We start from the raw sequence: 21,606 nt of genomic DNA on the forward strand, positions 1-21,606 counted from the left end.
CAGGAAAATAAATCTTGCTCACAGCAAAGGTTGATTTCACAGCAGCTCAGAAAAAGAAAACATTCAAAGAGAAATCCAGAGATTGTAAGAGGGATAGGATAAAACCGTATGAAACAATGGGAGAAAAAGACGCCTGTCTTATGAGAAAATGCACTCGGATATTGCCTTTTAAAATATAAATGAGTCTTGGACTTAAGTAGGCTAATCATTAAAGGCAGGTTTCTGACATTATCAGCACAAATACTCCAGTGCAGAGCAGCCTATATTGCCATTGGGGGTTATACTTCTAGGTGCCAACTCTTCCTTGGAGCTCAACCACCACGGTATGAATTCTCACAGTCTTTAAAACCACGATTGCAAGCTACAAATAGCACAGAGAGGTCCCTCCATGCCTCACCACAGCCCCAGGGCTGCTCTGGGATGGGGAGGCACCTGCTGGGGCCACTGCATTCACGGAGGCTTTCTGGTCCCTGCTCCCCCAGAGCAGCTCCTGCCATGCAGATGGACATGCCTTGCTCCTGCCTGCCCAGCCACCTGCAGAGAGGTCCAAAGGGGAGCTGGGATGGCACAGGCAGGGGATCCAAACATGAGCACAGAAAAATTACACGTTCAAGAGACAGCCTTCCTCTTGCAATACCACCATTAGCACCCTAGGCTTGGGCTCTTGCACAAGGAGACACAGCGGTGCTTGCAGCAGCTTGTGGAGCCACACTGTGCACAGCGGGCAGCTGGGTGCACACCATACAGCATGGCCATGCTGTTCTTCACAGCCCATTGAGCTGCAACACCTGCTCCCCTCAGCTTGCCTTGTCTGCCTGGATCAGAAGTAACAAGGTGTCACGTTCAGCATTGTGACCGCTGACAGCTTTCCTCCACCTGCAGCTGAGCTACACGCTGGTGAAGGAGAGAGGTGTCCTCCTGCCTTCAGCCCTCCATCGAGCTCCGCTTGCTGCCTGGCCGTGCTACGTACCCTCTGCACTCTATTTTAGAGACTCCAAAAGCCCTGAAGTCTGCTCCTGTTTGGAGGTTTGATTCTTCAAAAACCACAGGCTGCTACGCCTCTAATAAAGCCTGCTGCTGTCAGCGAGTGCATCACACAAGCTCTGCAGGTGGCTCATCGCTACCGGGCTGACAGCAGTCCTGCTTTGTCCCGAAGTGTTGGCTTCATTGCATCAGTTCTCTGCTTCCACAAAACACAAACACATTCGTCCACATATATCCAGATATATTTCGTGCATGACCAGGAACACAGTAGGTAGCTCCAGGCTGGATTGCTTTACCTTGCAGTTGGTGATTCCACAGTTTCAAGTACAGCCTGTGAAGGCCAGAAACGTACAACAAAGTCACTGAGAGAGCAGAGGATTTCCAGCTAGCACCTGTGGAATGCCGAGCTGGAAGCAGGTTTTTCTGATCATGAACTAACCAGGATGTTGCTTCAAGTGTATTTACTGACATAAATGACATCTGAACCAGACGTTAAAGCTTATCAGTTTGTTCCTTTCAATTAACACAGCAGGAAGCTCCAGTTGTCAGCTTTCATGTCCACGATCTGATCTGCTGTATACAGGCCAAGTTGTTGCACAGCATTTCAGACACTATATACTGAAGGCAATTTGCATTCACACCAAATTACTAATAGAAAACAATTCTTACTGATCACAGAAAGTGTACCCACTCATGTATTAACTACCTAGTTCTAGACCTGCTTCTATCAACACCAAGAGCAAAAACCCTGTTGAATTCATCTTCCAAATCTTAATTGCTCTGCCAAGTACAGAAGAATATTTTATTTACACCTTACTGAGGAGTGAGATTCAGACCAACATTCTTCACAGGCTGTTTTGAACTGGATAGCCTCGCATTCGGGACATATGAAAATAGCAGACCTTTTGAAATGTGAAAATATGCAGTTTCCCCTCAAGGCTATAAAAATCAGTGGGAGGGCCAAGATCAGAACTAAGAAATTTTTTTGCTCACAGCCACAAACTCAAGTTTCTGCAAAATGCTGTCTGCTAAGAAAGATGCTCAGAGAACTCTTAGGTTGATGTTGGTTGTTAGCTTGCATAGAATTGCTTCGATGCCGATTTTCCTCCTCATAATACGAGGTATAGAGAATCATTTACTGAGGTGATTTTTAATGGGCACATCATTAACTACTGTCACAATAAAAGATACTTTCGCATTTACCGACTTACAATTCCAGCCATACTTGATTCAGCCCATGACTTCCCTCCTTTGAATAAACTTATCTTTAATTAACATATTTGCAAATGTCAGCACTGCTATAGTAGGTACATGTTTCTGCTTGTGCCTGCCTCACATCTTTATGCTGTGTGCAAGACTAACCTAGCATCCTTAACATGTAGCCAATTATTTTGCATGAACTTGCAGGTTCCAGTGTACTTTCCCATATTTTTAAGCAACACATGACCAGTGCTGTCCAGTGTGATTCAGTGCTAGTTAATGGTCCTCACTGGGTGCAAGACATCCCTCATTCATAGAACAAAGCCAGAAAAATTGCTAAGAATTGCACAGTTTAGGGGAGGGTTAATTGTTATTTTTAATTTAGAGAAAAATGAAACACTGCTTTTTGAATATTTTATTTTTTTGCCAAATGCCAGCATCTACACTCTGCCTCTGGGACAGAGTCAATACTGTCAATCAGATGATCAATGGACTATCACAGGCGCTCAGCTAACTCTGCAAATCACAACCTGTCCACTCTAATCCTCAGGCCAATTCAACAGCTCTACAACCATAGAGCTTCTTACAGCCTAAAACGGCCAATGTGGAATTCTACTCATTATTGCTGGTTCTTATTAAATCATACAGAAGTGACATACTTCCAAAAAATGGAATTTGTTTGCACAAAGTTATTTCCTGTGAATGCATCACACATCCTTTGCCTAACAATTTTCATCAAAATGAAATATATCCATGTAAAGCTGCAGAAAACTATACGTATTACCCAAGGGGAATCATGCTGTAATGGCATTCAGCAAGCTTACTCCCCATTAAGGTCTCTGGATCCTACTGAAAAAGCTCAGAAATCTACCCTGCCCACCTCACCTGTCTCAGTCAAAAGGAACAGCTATCATCACTTAAGGGTGCTTAACTGCAGCATTGAAACTTTTCATTGTGTTAATAAGACAAGAAAGAATTCATGAGCAGGTACAGACAATACAGAATAATCCATCTTAAAAATCAAGCAATATGCTCTTACTATCTGTGCCCTCATGCCAACATTTCACAGAAAATAAACCTCCAGTCAATTACAAATGCTGTCACGTAAAATGGTTCATCACATTTGTTTTCAAGTTCTCACCTTCTGCCAAGTCATCTAACTGAATAAAATCCTGAACTATAAAACTGTATATGGCACTGAAAGGAAGATTTAAACTTCTGTGACTGCATACCGAGTGTAGAAACCTATTTCAACCCATTCAGATGCTTGCTTAAGATAGTTACAGGAGGCGAAAAAAAGAACAAACTCAGAAATGTCTGATAATAAACTAATCTTCTCATACATTACCCTCGATTTCCAGTGTTTCAAAACTGAATTAACCACAGTACTACAGATGGGTATACTCACTGCGTTAATCCATTGAGTTCAGTTCAAGTTTATTATGCTAAATCCTTTCTGTGAGGATTTTATCTTTTACCTGCACCTTCCTGTGCTTAGTGAGACTCTTCTATTCATCAAGTATGAGAAGCACAAGACAGGGTAAAATCTGCCTTTTTAATCACGTTGTACCAAGGTAGCCCCAAAATGGAGTTGAGCAGCTCAGAATTGCTCTTATTTTAGAGCTTCTCATTATCTATGGAATATCACCAACTGAGGGAAAAGGTATGCTGAGCATGCTATTGATTACAGCTACATTTGCCATGATCCAATAAGTTGAAATTTCATATACCAAATATTAAATTACTGAAATTATGTACTGGTTCATCTGCATCCATTTTTTATTCACTTTTATTTGGCTGAACATTTTAATCTTACTTACACAGTGACTAACTAAAAGTAAATGACGCATTCCTAATATTATAAATATGAAAAATAGGGTGTGCTCAGGGACTGCAGTTGAATACATTAAAATCACTCAGTTTGCTAGTTAACATATTTCCATCCCTTTTATGTACAACCTTTCGCATTCAGTTGGCAGACTGCAAATTCATGGCCTTATAAAAAACAGTCTTGATTTTCTGTTGTGACAGCAGAAATTGCCCAAAATCTTGAGCAGTTTCCCTAAAGGATGCCCGCTCACTGTTACTTCCCAGGTGCCACACAATCTGAAACCGAGGTGAACATCATGTCAAATTCTACTCATCTGTCAGTGTAGTGGATTATTTCTTGAGAGACTGAAATTGGCTGCCTGGGATCAGAACACCATCAATCTTATTCGTGTAGGGTGTGGAGATGCTGCCTGAGAAAGAAACAGCCAAGCTTTCCCTCTTGCGAGCCTAAGTAGGTGATGAGGCAGCTGTAAAACCTTCACTCTATCTGTATCACATCTCTGAGTGAAAGATTTTGTCATTTTTCACATTTCTCTAACACTTGGTATGCATTCAGTGTCTTGCTGTTCTTGCCTCATAAAAGAGGTGATTTTTCAACCTTAGGCAAATGTTGCAGAGCTCTGAATCTGTCCAGCTCTCATTTTTTCTCATAATGTCACTTGTTTCAACTGATTTCGCAAAACAAGATTACATTTTCCTTTTACCTACCTGCTTAGTTGAGCTGTTTTTTCCTATTTCCTTCACTGGGGGACAGACTTAAAAAATTGGCAGCATTACCCACAATTGTGTTGTAACAAATATTTTGTTCATTTCTCTGCAAGTCCCAAATAAAAACATTGCAATTCAAAGACTCAAACTTCCAGTGCAAGCTAGTAAAGATAATAGCATTAATCTAATGTTTTAATGTAGCTACCTGGAGCTGATCTGTCAACGACTTAAGTTTATTTCTCTATATTACACATTTTATTACAAGAAAACAGGACTATGCCAAGAAAGCAAGACCTGTGACTCTTGGATAAGGGAAATAATTGGGAAAAATCTTTGAATCATTAGGTTGATAAAGACATCTCTTTTTGAAGGTATGCCATTCGATTATGAAAAACTCCAAGTATTAGCTGCCAAATATTAAGTGATGTGTCACTGCAACTTAACATTTACCATCTTCCATTTCTAAAGCTTTTAAGACCTCTCTCTCCTTTCTGCGGTTCTAGATCTGTAATACACAACTCATGGTCTAACTTTAACTAGATGGTACCACACTAGAATATACCAACTTCTCAATTTTTAAACATGGCTCATCCTCTTCAAAGCACAATTAACAGTTGAAAAATTGAATTTATTAATAAAAACACAAGTACAATAAAACTGATGTGCAGTCTCTGTGGATCACAACAGTCAAAGTGAGTTGCATTCATTGCAAACCTGAGGGTCTGACTCAAAGCTTTGCACGTGCTTAACTCCATTGAGAGACACGCCCAAATTTTCCTCTGAGCTGCATGTCTGCAAGTTTCAGAGGTAAGCTTGTGAACCTAAGAAAAACTGTATTGTCATTTACACCAAGGCAAACACCTGACCTCCAGTGAACCCTAAAGACTGAGGGAGATGTGGTAACAGCATTTCAAGTAAGCAATCCCTGTCCAGCTTAAGTTAGATAATGCAAATAAAGTTACCCAAAACTGTGCTGTTACGTCTTTCAGTGTTGTACACCCACTCCAGAACTGCATGAAAGGGGGAAAAAGGGAAATAGAAATAAGGACAAAGGCAGAAACTAAACTGTTATCCAGAATGGGATTCCCATGTTGGGAGGTTGTTAAAAGACAACATTAAAGGATGAATATTACAACATAATATTGGCAAAGTGCAACACGTTAGACCAAAAAGGATGCTCTGCAACATAAAGGCAGAAAATGGATAAAAGTTAAATGATAAAATGGATTTTATGATTAGTCAGTCATTTATAAAGACAGACATGAGCATGGTGGAGAGCCTGTAATCTTACAGCATCCCACAGCTGATATCAGTCCTACCTGGTCTGTGCAGGTGATGCTGCTGGAAAGTGTGATGGAGGGACCCCTGACAGAGCAGCATTGCACAGGCACTTATCCACAAATACAGGACCCAGGACATTGCAGAGACCACTGCCATTCTCTAAACAAAATATTAGATAGACGTTATTATCCATCACCTTGTAGCACACAGAATAGTCAGTTTCCATTACAACAGTATTGTTATTTTTCTACTCCTTTTGTTAAGCATCTTTTTTTTTTTTTTTTTAACCTGGTCAGTTTTTCCCCCATGGGATGCAATTGTCACACAACAAAGGTCATGCCCAAAAAGGACAGCTGATGTAACACTATGCCAGCACAGGAACCTGGATAACTTTAATAATTCAGTGGCAAAAATGAAACTGTAATGATCTGAGGACTTGGGGGGAAAAAACACAACAAGAAAATATAAACAGAAGGCTGGGAAATATTCCCACACTGGTCCACTGCCGAATTTAAAAGCGGGGAGGGAAATCGCAAGGCCAGCTAAAAATACTGTGATGTCCAGACAGCATCAAAACTACTTTAAACACATTGCAGATAAGGATACAACATTATCAGGCATCTGAGATGCATTTCAAAAATATTCCATCCCCAGTACTGGAAGACTAATACTGCCCCAGAAGGTAAAAGATTTTTTATTTATTTTTTACTTTTGTGAGCATTAATTTTTAATCATGATGCTGTCTGCTAAACAAAGTAGTTGTTCTCAGAATTATTTTCTAATCCCCAGATGCAACCAGATTCCTTTTGTTCGACCTGTGCATGTGCAAAAGGGAACGGAGTATGGCCAGACTGGCTTTCATACATAGTCTATAGAATATTTTATCTTTTTCACAAAATAGGTTATGTCAAATTTTTAATGAAAAACTTACTGAAAAAAGGGGAAAGGCACTTTCTGTCTTTCAGTGCTGATGTACTTGTGCATCCAGTACAGCTGATCTGTTTTTTCATACTTGTATTCACTGGTGTACTAGCTGGCTAAATTTTCCTGACTTCTCAACTTCAACAGCTCTTCCTTAATGCCTGCAAGGATCTGAAGGTTTGCAAGGCTCAGCTACGCTACACATCGTCCAGTTCCCTTAACAACACCTTCCGCTGCATTTCATATTGCTAAATTAATCAAACTTCAGGCACTCTCCTTCTTCAGCCAATGACATGATGTCGTTTTCTATCTAATAATCCAATCAGCTGAACATCATTTTCACAGAGGAAGAAAGACTTTGAAAGATTAAATCTCTCACATAGAAAAACCATGCTTTTACACAAAAATTAAAGAAGTCTGTGTGACTTATCAGTAGGATTTCTGCAGTAGGAAGATTAGCAGCATTAATAGAGAGAAACTCAGTGTCGATAAAATATATCCATGGAAAAATATATTCGCCCAGTTTTAAAGAAGTAGACATAGCCTTCGGGAACCTTTAAGACTAACTGGCAGAAAAGAGCCACGTAAACTGACAAGTCTAATTAATAGCAAACACCCAAACATTATTTTGATCAGCATGAGGCTCTTTCTGTGTTCAGAGGATCTGATGCACTACTCAGCATATAATTAGTTTCACTGCTGACTATTTACTTCCCAGTGTACAGCGTACTTCTCCTCTCTTCAGACCTAGTTATCTTGCAAAATAGATTCAGTCCCCTCAGATCAGGGAGCTCCCAGAAGGCTTCCCGTGTCTTCAAGAATTAATGCCTTTTTGTCATATTTGGTGTTCATACTTTTTTATACAAGAAGCTAAGAGAGAAAGGTAACTCTCAGAGATATTTCAGGTATTTGGGTTATTTAAACTGAACTTTTAAAAATCTAGCCAAGCAGTAAAGCAAAGCCAAACTTCTATGATCTGCTTAATTCTCCTGTGTCTTTCTTCAGGCATCATCTTCTAAACCACATGGGCAGCAGACTTCCTTAACCCACATTTATTTATGGTCTCTATTTAATTTTTTTAAACCTTCCCGAAACTACACTATTACAAACTACCTTTGCTCAAACCCCAGCATTTCTTACAAACATTTGTCTTGCACTTTTGTCAGCAGACTTATACACAGTTTTATGCACAGATCATCTTATCATTATTAAGAAACACAGCAGAAAGCATTCATCCCGTTATGATCTGATGAGTTCTAGATCTGCTTTCTGAATCTTAAATCCTAAAGAAGCTCCTTACCTGAGTAATCCAACCAAGAGCAGAGCACTCTATTAGTGTTCATTGGAAAGGTCTAACACTTTTTAAAATCCATCTGTACCACAATAAGGGATTTTAATAGCTTCCCAATAATCTTCTTTATCAGGATTATGAGGAAAAAAAAAAATCTCTTGTTACAAATCCTGTTCCCAGAGTAAAGAAGACATCTGAGCTCTCAGACACTGCCGTCAGAAAAGTGGCCAAGGTTTGAGGGGTGGAAACCTTCTCATTTTCACCTTTAAATCATCTCCTAGCATCACCCTCTGCTTGACGAGACCTTTGAAGTGATCTTGAGATAATTTGCAGCTTCCAGGATACTTAAGGACGAGCAGCAGCAGTTCAACGACAAGAGCAGCCTCACTCCAGCGCGGGCGGTGCAGAGCCGGGCAGCCGTAGGCACGCCGCTATACGATGCTGTAAGTACCGTAGCCTGGATCAACGCATCCCTGCTCGGGAAGGGGATCACATGCCTTGAAACGACACGGCCCCCGGTGGCGAGGCAGGGCGCCGGAGCTGCGGATGGGCTCCGGCACCGGCGCGGGGCCGGGCGGGCAGTGCCGGGGGGCCGGGCTGCGCCGCGCCTTCGCTCCGCGGGCGCTCCTCCCGCACTTGTTCGCGACAGCCGAGGCAGACGCTAAGAAAGCCTCCGTCTCTCCCTTTCTCTCTCCTCTGACAGACGCGTGTGAGCGGGCAGGGGCGGTGCGGGGCGGGCAGGGGCCGGATCCCGCACGCCAGCAGGGTTTTTGCAACACCTTGCCGCACCTGGGAGAGGGGCTTGCTCGCAACTCCGCTGCCATGCGGCTCAATAGACAATAGAAAGGAGCTTTGCTTTACTCCTCCTGAATGCTAAGATGCTAGGGCTGTTTATGCTAAAATTATTTATTACGGTTATTTATTTATTGGCTACGTCTTAAGTGGCCATTTACAGGAATGGAGTGGTTTCCTCTCCCTGTCGTACCATATGTAATTATTTTTTAAAGAGCCATTGTATATATTTAATACACATCGAAGCACACCATTCACTCAGCATTACAGCTCACATCTCTGCCTACAAAAGGAAGAATGCAAGGAGACAAAACAAGTTTCCATTTTAAGAGCTCAGTGTGAACATACAACTGTGTTGGTATTTTCTTAAACCTGTGATGGAAAAGCATACTACCTTCACTGCTTACCAGCTCAACACCAACAATAGTAAGTAACAGTGATAGGTATCCTACTCCCAAGCACCTCATTCTCAGCACCCAAGGACGGACATCTCAGTGGAAATGCTGAGAGTTGCAGTGAGTTTACCTGCTAATCTGTACTCTCCTTTGGAGCCTCTGTATTTCACTGGGGAGTGCACATTCAGAGCTTGGCCCTGCATACTGGCAGGATCATTGCACTGGTCTCCACCACAGCACTCACAGCAGCTCTTTATTGCAGCCTTGTCACAATAAAGCTGTTGGGGTGAGGGGTGAAGTGACACGGGAGAAACCCTCCCCTCACTCCTGACCACCACTGCAGCACAGCTCTTGGCAGGTCCCAAAGCTGCCCTGGGGAGAGGGTGGCTCAGGACAAGTCCTGTTGTGACCACAGATGCTTTCAAGAGGTCAACATTTCTTTTGGATATTTTGTATGAAACCATGCAACACTAGTATGGTTGGGAACATAATGTTCTCTTTAATACACGTTTTCCCTAAGAATTTCCTTAGATACTGGAAGAAGGCCAAGAACTAGAACAGTTGCTGCTACTTTCTGGCCTCAGAAGGGTCTAGAAGTTTCAAAAAAAAAAAAAAGCTGATAAAAGAGACAACCAAAGCACATCAAGTACTAATGCCTAAGGAACCAGGACCTGGGACCAGGTGCAGCACACAGCAGGAGGTGATGGATGAGTGGAGGGCTGATGGTCACAGCTGCTGTGATTTTCTACCAAAGCCACAAAGAGGCTCAAGACCTTCCTTCTTTCCATGGAAATGTGGGGAGCATTCCACAACACCTGAGGGGCAGGTGATGGGAATTTATTTTTAAAATAACACATTTAACAATACATGCTCCATCTGGGGAGAGTGAGGAAGGGTATGGAGTGGGGAGGTATGAGGCAAGAGGAAAGAGAGGGGCCTCAAGAAGCAAACAAGATCTTCTAGGAAAGTGAAAGGTCTTCTGGACAGCAGGAGGAATCAGACAAATTGTGACCACACACCTTGGCAGAGTAGGCAGAGACAGATTTATGCAAGATACAGATTTATGTAAGGTACAGCAGAACTGTCACTCTGCCAAGCACTGCTAACTCCCAGCTCCATGAGGCTAATGCCACCATAACCCCTGACAGATGCTGCTATTGCTCAGGACAAGCTCTGCAGAAACATGGGACATGTTGCTTCTGCAGGGTAGGGGGGAGATCAGAGGGACAGAATAGAATATTAAACAGGCTGCACTTGCAGTCTCTTCCCTGCTCTGGCTTCCAGCATCAGATGGGAACAGAGGAGTCCTTGGCAAGTCTTGCAGTAGCATTCTTACACCTGTTTTGATGTCCTTGCTTCCAGTTTTAACTTTCAGTGGACCAACAAGACATGAAACAGCTACTCTCACCCTGCTTTAGGCTGGGCAGCATCCTCACCCGATGCTTTGGGGCTTTATTTTTGCCTCTTCATTTCAGGAGTCACTGGCTTTGACAGGAAGGGAATGCTGCCTTACATGTGCCCATAGGCTTATGTACGGAACTTGGAGCTGCTATCACTGACAAGGCTGGAAACAGAAAATGTGAAGGAAAATAAGACACCAGTGAACAGTCTGCACATTTTAAAATCCCTTGTCATAGCAAGGAAAGGCTGAAAGAGTAATTTATGTCTAGAGGAAAGAAAATGAGGCAAAAGGTTGTGCCAGCCATCCAGCACGCAATGGCAGCTCCATCCAATGCAGGGGCAAGATAGATCCAGGCCCTGCTCCAGGGGCAGACCAGTCCCTGGGTTACACGATCCATTCCCCTGGGTGGGGAAATAGCAATCAGTGCAAAATCAAAGACAGGCCAGGGAGATCTGCAGTTTGCACACCCAGAAGCCTGTGAACAAGATATTATTTGTCTAAAAGCAACTTGCAGGACTACAGGGAAGCAGAGTATTTGTAAACAAGGTCTTTCCCCTTGTCTCCCTCCAACCATCTGGCAGCAGCCACAGCAGAAAGGAGCCTGTGATCTGCCCATCACACAAACAAGAAAGGCTTACAGGTGTGGAGAAGGCCAGGCACAGCAAAGGTGAGGGTGAAGTTGTTAGCTTATGCTAGTAACACTCGAGTGTTCTTCTCACATTGGCTTGTCCTCCTCCCCACTTGGTCCTTCCACTTCCACTAACTCTTGATGGCAAACAGAAGAAAGGACAGAAACCAGGAGTTTTGAGCTACCCTAATCAAAGAGCAATGGAAGATTGCCTATCCACAGCTCTGATAGAAAAACTCTATGGGGTTCCTGGCAGGGTTGCCAAAAGCAGGCCATTACACTGATGTGATATTTCTAAGGTGAAGGTAGGTTGCAAGGGGTCAGCAGGCATTAAACTGCCTTTGAGACAGGTTGCCTCACACAAACAATGATTGTATTCACAAGAAGAATAGCCTTTCCCTCCTGGTTCCACCATTCATCTGAAGATGCCAAGGGAATGACAAAAATAGGCAAATAAAAATAAATGCTCTTCAGTCCCTGAACCTCTATTTATCACAAGTTTCTGTGCAGACCGAAAAGGAGAGCATATGCAACCCAGGCAGACTAATGCAGACAGCAGATTGGTACTTGCACCCAAATAAGGGCCTCTGTCCTCTACTTTCTCATGCTGCCATCTCCGTTCCTCTCTGCCTCCCCCACACACGCCTTTTCCCCATGTAGAGATTTAACACGACAAATCCCAGGCGTGTATTTTACAGGGTTTGAAGAAGGCTCACCACCTTTGAAATGCAAAGCTCATTAGTTCTAGTGCTCCTGGGACAATGAAGCTTTGGTTTTCACAGATTGTGTTCTCCATCCCTCCCAGCTGCTCCCACCCACCCTACACCACTCTTTTCCATACACCCAAACTCAGTTTCAGCTGCTGCCTGGGCAACAGGCAGTACACATTTCAGCTCATCAGTACCTACATGTTCCTACCCCAGGTGAGCCAGTCTAACAGTACATTTTACCTTACCTCCACCATAAAGGGAAATTACAGACTCTCTCATCTCACATTTACAACATTTATGGAAGCTTTCTTTAAAATCCCATGGAACAGAGCTTTTGCTTGCCTTCCCACCCCACCATCAATTGCAACAGCAAACCTTGGCTTCCACTGAAAGCCAGTCCACATAGACAGCCAGCAGCTGGGCACACAAAGATCAATCTGCATACATACAATAGCCAGAACAGCAACCACGAAGCTCAGAATGAAAACAGCCATGAAACAACCCCTCATTCAGGGCCCTGTGTCTCCCCAGGCATTTCTAGCTCTTGGTTTCTTCCCCCAGAAAAAAAAAGGGAGAACCAGCACTAAAGCAGGATTTTTTCAGAGCAAAAGAAGTCTAGGAACTTCCTAAAAATTAGGCATGGACACAGCTGTGCCCAGAAAGACAGTTATATGCTCAATGCATACAGGTGTTTGCAGCAGTTTGAGTTTTATATGCACATCTCCCATGGCCAGTCAGATGCACACAGTAGTGCCTTATTTCTTTTTCCCAGGAAAACCTTACTTCCCCCTCCTTGCCCAGAACCCAGAAACTTTCCTTTCTCAGTCCCCACTGCTTTTTCTCCTCTCTTGAAAGGGGTCTGGTCTAACCTCAATGACAGAACCAAATATATTTCCTTTTCTTTTGTCTTCTACAATAACGTTAAATCCTTTAGTCCGTATTGTCAGATTTTCTCTCCTTCAACTTTAGTGGAAAGCAAATATTTTAATTGAGTGTACCCACACTGCCCATGAAAAGCTCAGCCAGAAAGCTACACAACTTTTTGTGAAGGAATCACATTTGGTGATTTGTCTGGCTGTGACTACAGCCTCTACTGACCAAGTACAAACTATACACACCAAAAGCCTAAAGAAGCAGAGATGAACAACAGCACATGCAGGGAAACTATTTTCTATGGGAGTCCAGGGGCTAGTTCACATGGTTATCATCCCACCTCACATATGGTGCGCAAGCAAGTCTGCTCTGTTCCTGCTGCAGCCACAGCTACGTAGTGCACAAAAGGAAAGACTTTCAGAGTATTTTTTTCCAGCCTACCTTTAAAGTGCTGCTCTTCCTGGTGAAAGACAGGTCTAGTATTCACAGTTCCCGTGCTTGAGAGACAAAGATTCTGCTTCTTACGTATTGTCCATACCTAAGAGGAGGGAAAAAAAAATAAATATATATATATATATAAATTTTTTGATATAAAATTCCTTGACAAATATATGTCCCAAGGTATTTTTAAAGTACATAGGACAATGCACAACAAATCTCAACCCTTGTCTATTTAGCCAACAAGATCAGTACATGCTATGAAAGTAACAAGAGGAATTAGCTATGAAGTACATTAGCGACAAGCAACAAAACTTCAGTAACACCCAGTATAAGCATAAAAACATGATTGTGCTCAGGATATCATGGCAGGTGAACATAGCCTCCATAAAATGGAGATGATTTTTATTTAGTTCAGAGATGCCCAAGAAAGCAAAGAAATCTAAGTTAAAACAGCCTTTGACTGATGCTGATCATGGTGTTCTTGTCAAGTAATGATATTGTTATTCTTTATCAGCTATACATCAGCTGGAGAGATCATCCTGGTCTGAAATTCAGAATCTCTTCTCATTGACTCTCAGCTTCTGCGTGGCACAAACTCAAGAACCTTCAGCCCATGCATTTTTCTGTTAACATAGTTGAATTCATTAAATTAAATACTTTTGAAATACCCCTAGTTTCAGAAGGGACTCTTGTTGGTGTTAGTCTGTGGTTGCCCTTCTGGACCAGCGATAACCACATTCCATCCAAGACCCACCTACAGCAGAGAAATCAGTGGCTATGGTGCATGAACTGAAAACTAGCATATCTATAGTCAGAGAGGACACTTGATATTGGATTAATCAGTTTCAGGATGCCAAATATCTGTCCCCAGGCAGAGGTTTAGCATTTACTTCTGCTGCTAAAAAGTCAATTTTTACATGAAGGTACAAGTGTTTTCAAAATTCACAACATAAATAAAAGAAATCCAACCAAGACAAAGCAATTGAGATATGCTGGCAGGCAAATTCACTGAGGAGAGCTCAGACATGGTCACTGGGCTGCCTTCATTCCCTCTAGCCTTGCTGTGTTCCCAGCTTTAAATTAAACTTAACAAACAATAGGGCTCCATTATCTCCAAGTAATGAAAGCAGCAGTTAAGATAAGCCTCTTCTGTCAAAATTCTTGTCTTTCAGGAAGGCAGAAATAGGGCTCCCAGGGAAGTGATTTTCTCCCCAGGTGCTGCAGCCAGAAGCCCACCTCTTTCCTTGCGCTCCCTTGGCCCCATCAGCAGGCATCCAGCGAGGCCCAGGAAGGCAGCGGGAGAAGCAGCCAGGAGCAGCAAGACCCCCACGCTGACCACAGTTTAAAAATGCATCAGCCCTTTCCTGGATACCCCTAGTCCCTCCCAGCACATGACCAGGAAGAGAAAGAGCTGTCCCAACACACCGAAAAACCTCAAATTGCACATTTAAAGCACAACCAGGAACCCATTCCTTCAGCCCCAACCTTGAAATATCCAGGTCTGATCTCTCAGGAAGGCTTGGTTTCCATTTCTGCTTCCCCCTAACTCAAGAGCTTCATTAAATAAATTTGTGGCTATATTTTTTTACCTCACTTCTGAAGCAAACTCCTTAACTTACCTCTATTCCTCTCACCTCCTTCCTCAGGTGGAGTGAGGGGAACCTTTATAAGCTCAGACCACCTGGGATCACTTTGAGGGGGCCACAACCTGACACAGCTGTAAACTGTTCTGAAAGCTCAAAAAGCCAACAGATACGTGATATTTCTTTGGTTAAAGTAAGTCTTTGGGATAAGATGTGATCAGGCTGATTTGGGAAGTAAGCCAGGATGGTCACACTGTGTGACAGGGTGCACTGTATAGAGGCACACTACCAGCTCAACTCCCTTCCTTGCTGCACCACCCCTGAATGTTCCAGCACACACTAAATGCATGTCTTTGCCCAACCTGGTATCTGCGCTCAGAAACATCTTATTTCAGAAAGAAAACTTGTGTACTTGCTTCCAATTTACCACCAAGAAAGCCAATGGTGGAAAAAAAAAACAACATTAACAAATTGAGAGATTTCTTTGCTACCTGCTCCCTGTAATGTGAACACTTATGAGGGATTCACTATGTGATCTTAAGATATATTTAGGTTTGTTACTTAAAAAATATCTTTAATTTTGAAGGTATGTGGTGTGGCTTCCATACAACTCTTTTAGCATGCTTGGAGTACCTCAGATTAGAGGTGCTACACAAGGCAATTTTGATTATGGATTAAAAAAATAAAAAACCATGCAGTGTGTGATACTATAGCCTAGAATTTGAGGGAAAATTCTTGGAAAGATTAAGCAGGCATACAGGGACAATTTATGTTCAGGGTGAAAAAAAAAAAAAAAAAAAAAAAAAAAGGAAAAATAAAATGATAAAGAAAAAGAGGGGGAAAAAAATAAGAAAAAAAAAATGAAAGCAACACAAAAGAATCCATTAAGGAGTGGAAAAAAAGAGGCTGGGGAAAGTTCTCCCACTGGAACAAGAAAAAGTGAGAATCAGCATGAGTATGTGATATACAGCAGCCAGTGCATCCCTGATGCCATTGCTTTGAAGAACACAATACCTTATGATTTAATTCGCTGTCACTGCTATGGGCTTTGTCATTATTTAAGAAAAATACTCCAAGCACTCCCTTCCACATCTCATCTACTTGTTTGCAGAGCTGGGCAGAGTGCCGCAGCCAGAGCCCCGTGTACTGAACTGCTGGAAATGGGGAGTTTCTGAGTAAGGAATTAGTGCATGAAATGAGCATGGAGAAAATCATATACTGTTCTGCCTTTGCTTCAAAACAGGTTGGTTGATTGACAGCCAACCCTATATAATAATTCCTTCCAGGCAGATGGCAAGATCACGATTTGCTCTTCAGTTGCAATTTTCTGCTGCCTCGCTCAAGCAACCTAGCTACATGATCTACCAATAAGAAGGGTCTGGGCTGCTTTGTATAAGTTTTACAATACTCACATCAAAACATATGGATTAATATTGTGACTAGTTCTCGTATTCCATTTTGTAAAAATTTGCCTTGAATTTGCCTCCAACATTTCCTAGCTGATCGTATGTAGATAATAGCTTCAGAAATCCACACAAAAGCAACTTGTAAATTGCTCCACCACCCCTGACAGACAATACTCTTTTGAACGTTTGCGTAGGTGTTGAAAATCTTGCCATACATCTCAAGCTCTCTCAGCGCATATTGTTTTTAGGCTGCCATCTGCTAATGCACAGTTCTACCCTAAGAGAGATGCAGGAGTGCTCCAGCCTCCAGTCTGTTCTGTTTTCAGATTTACTCTTTTATTTCTTCCAATTCCCAGTGCTCAGATTGTGCCATTTGTAACCCCGACTGTAGCAACAAAGTTCAAGAGACACATCCACATCACTGCTAATTTTCAGTGATAAAGAACATGTATTGAGCGGGTATCCAGGCAGTTGTTTTAATGAACCAAAGCAACGCTTCACACAGTTGTGTCCCTGGAAGAAAATTCATTTGTCTCTGTGTCATTTGGTATGCATGTGGAGAGGTGCAGGGCTGATCAGGAAGTTTTGAAGCACCCATTTTCAGTGTACGTATACCAAAAGCATGTGTATTGAGTTGGTGGCAAAGAAAGAAGACAACACCCAAAGATATAACGTGGGTAACATCTTGAACAAAGCAAGCATGCACATCACAGTGCAGAATGTCGGGAACTAATTATCATAGCAAATAAGGAATGATGAACATTATACTTGACTGATTTTGTACTTCACTGAAATTGTCAACAGTGCTCTTTGTCTGACTGCTGATTTTGCTTCACTCCCAAGCACATCTGCAAAATTAATAAGATGATATTTTTTGTTTGTTTGTTTTTGTTTGGAAACAAATTTATAATGGATAATTTCAGTTAAGTTTGCTATGCGGGATCCATCACTAAAATATACTGGAAGCTACAAATTTAACTGTAGGAAACTAGGAGTATGTTATCGCTTGCCAGCTGAAATTTATCTGCTTTGATCCTTTTTTTATATTCTTCTTCTCCCACACACCTCTTTTACTATCCCACCTTCTTCTCAGGTTTTCAAAGATTTTGTTGTCATTTACTTTGGAATAAAATACTAGATTTTGTTGGCATTGTAGGCTCTGTACATCAAATTGTTGTTCGTGTCACACTAAATTCTGTGCGCCAAGAAGAGAAGTCAGAATAAGTAAGCATGCACAATGGCACAGAAATCTTTCTCATATTGCTTGCAAAACATGAAAATGAATAAAAGAGGACTAAGATAAGAAAACAGAGATTGAAAAATGAAAATATAAAGAGGTATATGTTTTAAAGAGGCTCAACTAGTAGTTTTGGTTCTTTTTTTCAGCTTGTACAGCAATTCTCTCTCATTCTCTAAATTGGACAAAACTAGTATGTCAGACTTAGGCTATATGTTTTCCTTGGGTCCAGTAATCAAGGTAAACCAGAACAGTCTTTTCCACTGAAAAAAAAAAAAAAAATCTTTTTACATCTAAGCAACAGCAGTAATTTTTGTTTCTTCTACCTATGCTCCAGCAAAAGACCGCAACTGCCTTAACTGCCTTTTTTTTTTACATGCTTTCAGTTGCTAGAGATATAAACTCTCTTTCCAAAGTATGACAGATGAATTCTCATGCCATGAAATATGATACCTTTCAGAGGGCCTGAAAGCAACTAATAGATTTGCAGGAAAATGCTAAAAATTAGCTTAATGTTGCGTAAATAAAGATATTTATGCAACCTGAAATGAAATTCCACCACAAGCAGAAAACTAGGTCCTACTTATGATTCCAAAGCCTTCTTCTGACAGCTTACTCTCTAATGGACTTAGGGTCATTTGATGGTCTTCTGAATCTCACCTGACAGAGTCATCATAGCAAAATTTTAAATATGAATAATTTGGGGGGCAGCATAATATCTGTTTGACTCCTCCTTTCACTTCCCACAGGGGGCTGAAAAATGTTAAACTCTCCTCTTCACAATTAAATTCATGAAACACTTAAATTCTATGGCAGCCAGACACCAAGGAACAGGAAAATCTTTTCATCTCATAATGTTTTAGAGCCCCTAGGCAAATGTAAACAGTGTATGCTGTGATAGTAGAAGGATTTATTGCTCCTGCTGAACAGAGAATCTGCTGATTTATTTCTAATTCCAATAGATTTTTTAGGGTAATTTAAAATTATTTATTGCAGAATTTTGTTGGAGTTATTATTTAGGAAGTTTGAACATACCAGACCCATTTGTGTGGAAATACATTTTAAACAAAAAGACACGGAACCCAAATCAATCTGTATTGAGCTGGCCTGTAACAGTGAATCATTATTGCACTCTCTCTCCTGCTGGAGCGTAAAAGAGGGTTAGAGCTGCCTTGCACAGCACAGCTCCTGGAGTCCAAGCAGCATTTTATGGGCCCCCACCAAAGGTGCTGCTCTACCAAACTCAAGCTTAGGCATGGAATTGTTAAAGTCACTTTTATATTCTTGCAAACATTCTACCCAAGACTGGTTTCATTGATTTTGCTGAGGAAAACGTCACTAAGCTGTGTAACACTCAAGTGCCGTTTTAACCACTCGTTTACAGAGGACTCAGAGTGACAAAGGTTACCATTTCAAATCGGTACATCCCTGTTACTATATCAAATTCATAGAAACATTAGTGAAAATATGACTTTATGTCTTGCCACTTACTTTCACAGTAGGCACTTAGCTTTCCTGGAGTGCACTCCTGTGCTGCAGCTGTACTCAGCAACCTTGGGAACTGGTTGGAAAGCAACCTTGGGAACTGGTTGGAAAGCTGGAGGAGAGTAAATGCACTTCCATGGCAGAGGCTGAGCCACTGGTTAGCAGCAGATGTGTGCTTGTGGGAACAGCCACCCACACACTACGCATCTGTCTTAGAGGATATTCAGGCTCCAGCAATGGGCTGTCACCTTTTGTCTTCTTAGCTTTTGGTCCTTTCCAAGCTGGCTCCTGTTGCAGTCTGTGGGTTAGTGCTTTGGGCAGAAGCCACCTCCTTTATGTCTATGTGTATGAGAGCAAGCACAAGAAGGCTGATCTGTGTCAGAGCTTGCAGTCACTCCACAGCACAGCTAAAGAAAATCATTAGGAGTTGTAATCTGATCATCAATCATATTTGCCAGCTCATCACCTCTGTTTCCACTAAAAGGTGCTTGAACATCACATAGGTAATTAAAAATCCTTCTTGGTGTCTTTTTTACCTTCTATGCTTATTTAGGAAACTTGTTTAAAAAATATACAATTTCTGAATTTCTCTTCAAAGATGCCACTGAATCAACTCCAGACTGTCTGCCAAGCTGGCATTCCACTGAGAGTGGAAGCTCTTTGCTTTGGCTAACTTGAAGATCTTGAATCACATCTCAGATAAATGCTGTGGAGAATCAATTTTCAATTTCCTGCTCCACGTTGGACATATATTTAAATACTCACTACTTCTGGCACCTGGAAAGAAACCAACACTAAAATCAAATGATCAAACTATTCACCTGATAAGAGAAAAATCTGCAATAAATCAAGCAAACAGGAGATTCAGACATGAGCCTGAAGGCTAAATTGTGTCAGCACTGATATAAAAGTAATGCCATGATCTTACTGTCTTTTTGACAATATCTAGCTACTCAATAGTTGTTTTGTCTAAACCAAGATATCTCTGTAGAATTCATAGTTCATTTTAAAGATCTCATTCCTTAGTGGAAGGGGAGAAATGGATAAAGTTCTTAATAAGGTTAAAATCAGAGAAAGTGTTGAGAATGAGTTATTTAGAAGAACAGATTCAGACAAAGGAATGAGAACATCTGGTCTTATGAGAGAGATACTGGAGGAGCTGATGTTCCTGGAAACAGTGAGAGTTCAGTCATTGTTCATGACCAGACTTTTATGCTCACAGCAAACTCTACACCTCACTGTATGCAGCTATTAGGGTGAGAATCTCAGCAGTGTACAGGTTTGCCTGCTTGCCTTTATTTTTCTCCATCTGCAATGTCCTTAAATAATAATAATAATAATAATAGAGTAAAAAAACAGCCCTGAAGAAAATTCATACCTGAAACAAGGACGTTGGAAAGATTCATGTGAAAAGACTCATATCATTTTTGGCTGTTCTATTTGAACAAAATTTTAACAAATAGATCAGTGTTCCCTGAGAATATTAAAATGTTACCAAGTGAGAAACGGTGCATTTTGGCTCAGCCTCTAAACAGACCAGCAAATGCATCTTGCTGCATTCAGAAGGCAAAATATTAATTATGCCCACGGAAAATCATAGCTGTGAGAATATATTAAACTGGAATAGACTAACTAGGAAGGATGATAGCAAAAAAATCATGGCACCTATAATCATCCTCCAGTCTTGCAAGATATTGCTGCTTTAAGGGACTCAGAAGGGTAAAACGCCTCCCTTTTACCAACTGTTGTCAGGCTGTTCCTGGGAGTAGCTGAAGAAAAGAATGAACAAATACTTTTCTCTGCAATGTTCTGACTTTAGGAACCTGTAAAACACTTCCTTGAAGTCAGTGATTGCAAACTGGAGAGGGAAAGCCATGCAAACAGTATTAAACCTGTGTCTCTGGAAGGTTTTACTCCCAGCTAACCTGCTCCTGCAGTTTGTCCAGACAGCTGCCATGCTGGGAGTCTTCTCCAGTCTGCAATGAGACATCAGCATCTTGCAAAGAGAAAACAAAGAGAATGACAACATATAAGCTCATCTTGTTGCAACTGTTCAGGAGGGAAAGGGCTATGCAGCAAACAAAATAATAGGCAGGCTGGTGTCAACTGCTGAATATTTTTTTGTTTTGTTTTCATAGTTGTGAGACTAGAATTGGAAAAATTAATTGGGTTCCCATTTTACCCTTACTCTGTGAAAAAATGCATGAGCAACTATGGTCAAAAATGCCAATAATAGTAATAGCAATTGTAATAATAAAAATGACAGGAATTGCCTGAAAACAAATAATTTACACGTTAGAGATTTTCAAAATTCCTACCTAAAAGGCTTTGGAGACTGTTTCTTGCAGAATGAGAGAACTTCCTTTTTGGTAGAGTTAACCAGGAATTAGACATATGTCTTTCTGTGTGGTACCCCTGCAAGACAGCAGAGCGTGGCTC

At 41.5% G+C, this 21,606-nt stretch overlaps 1 protein-coding gene across 7 annotated transcripts in view; it reads right to left on the minus strand.

The window, feature by feature from the left end:
- Positions 1–15,197, minus strand: part of TAFA1 (TAFA chemokine like family member 1) — a 223,307-nt gene extending 208,110 nt beyond the window's left edge. The window contains exons 1-4 of one of the 7 annotated variants that reach the window (XM_068694515.1): positions 15,076–15,197; positions 13,457–13,553; positions 6,042–6,162; positions 5,685–5,732 (exon numbers count right to left, since the gene is read on the minus strand). In XM_068694515.1, coding sequence (XP_068550616.1) covers positions 5,685–5,732; positions 6,042–6,159 — 166 coding nt within the window. In that variant the 5' untranslated portion in view covers positions 6,160–6,162; positions 13,457–13,553; positions 15,076–15,197. Of the gene's footprint in view, positions 1–5,684; positions 5,733–6,041; positions 6,163–8,224; positions 9,038–13,456; positions 13,554–14,941; positions 15,053–15,075 lie in introns of those variants that run through there. The other 6 variants (XM_068694516.1, XM_068694514.1, XM_068694518.1 and 3 more) reach the window with 6 other exon arrangements.
- Positions 15,198–21,606: the final 6,409 nt, after the last annotated feature.

This window comes from Anas acuta, chromosome 11, assembly GCF_963932015.1.
Source record: "Anas acuta chromosome 11, bAnaAcu1.1, whole genome shotgun sequence".
NCBI lineage: Eukaryota > Metazoa > Chordata > Aves > Anseriformes > Anatidae > Anas > Anas acuta.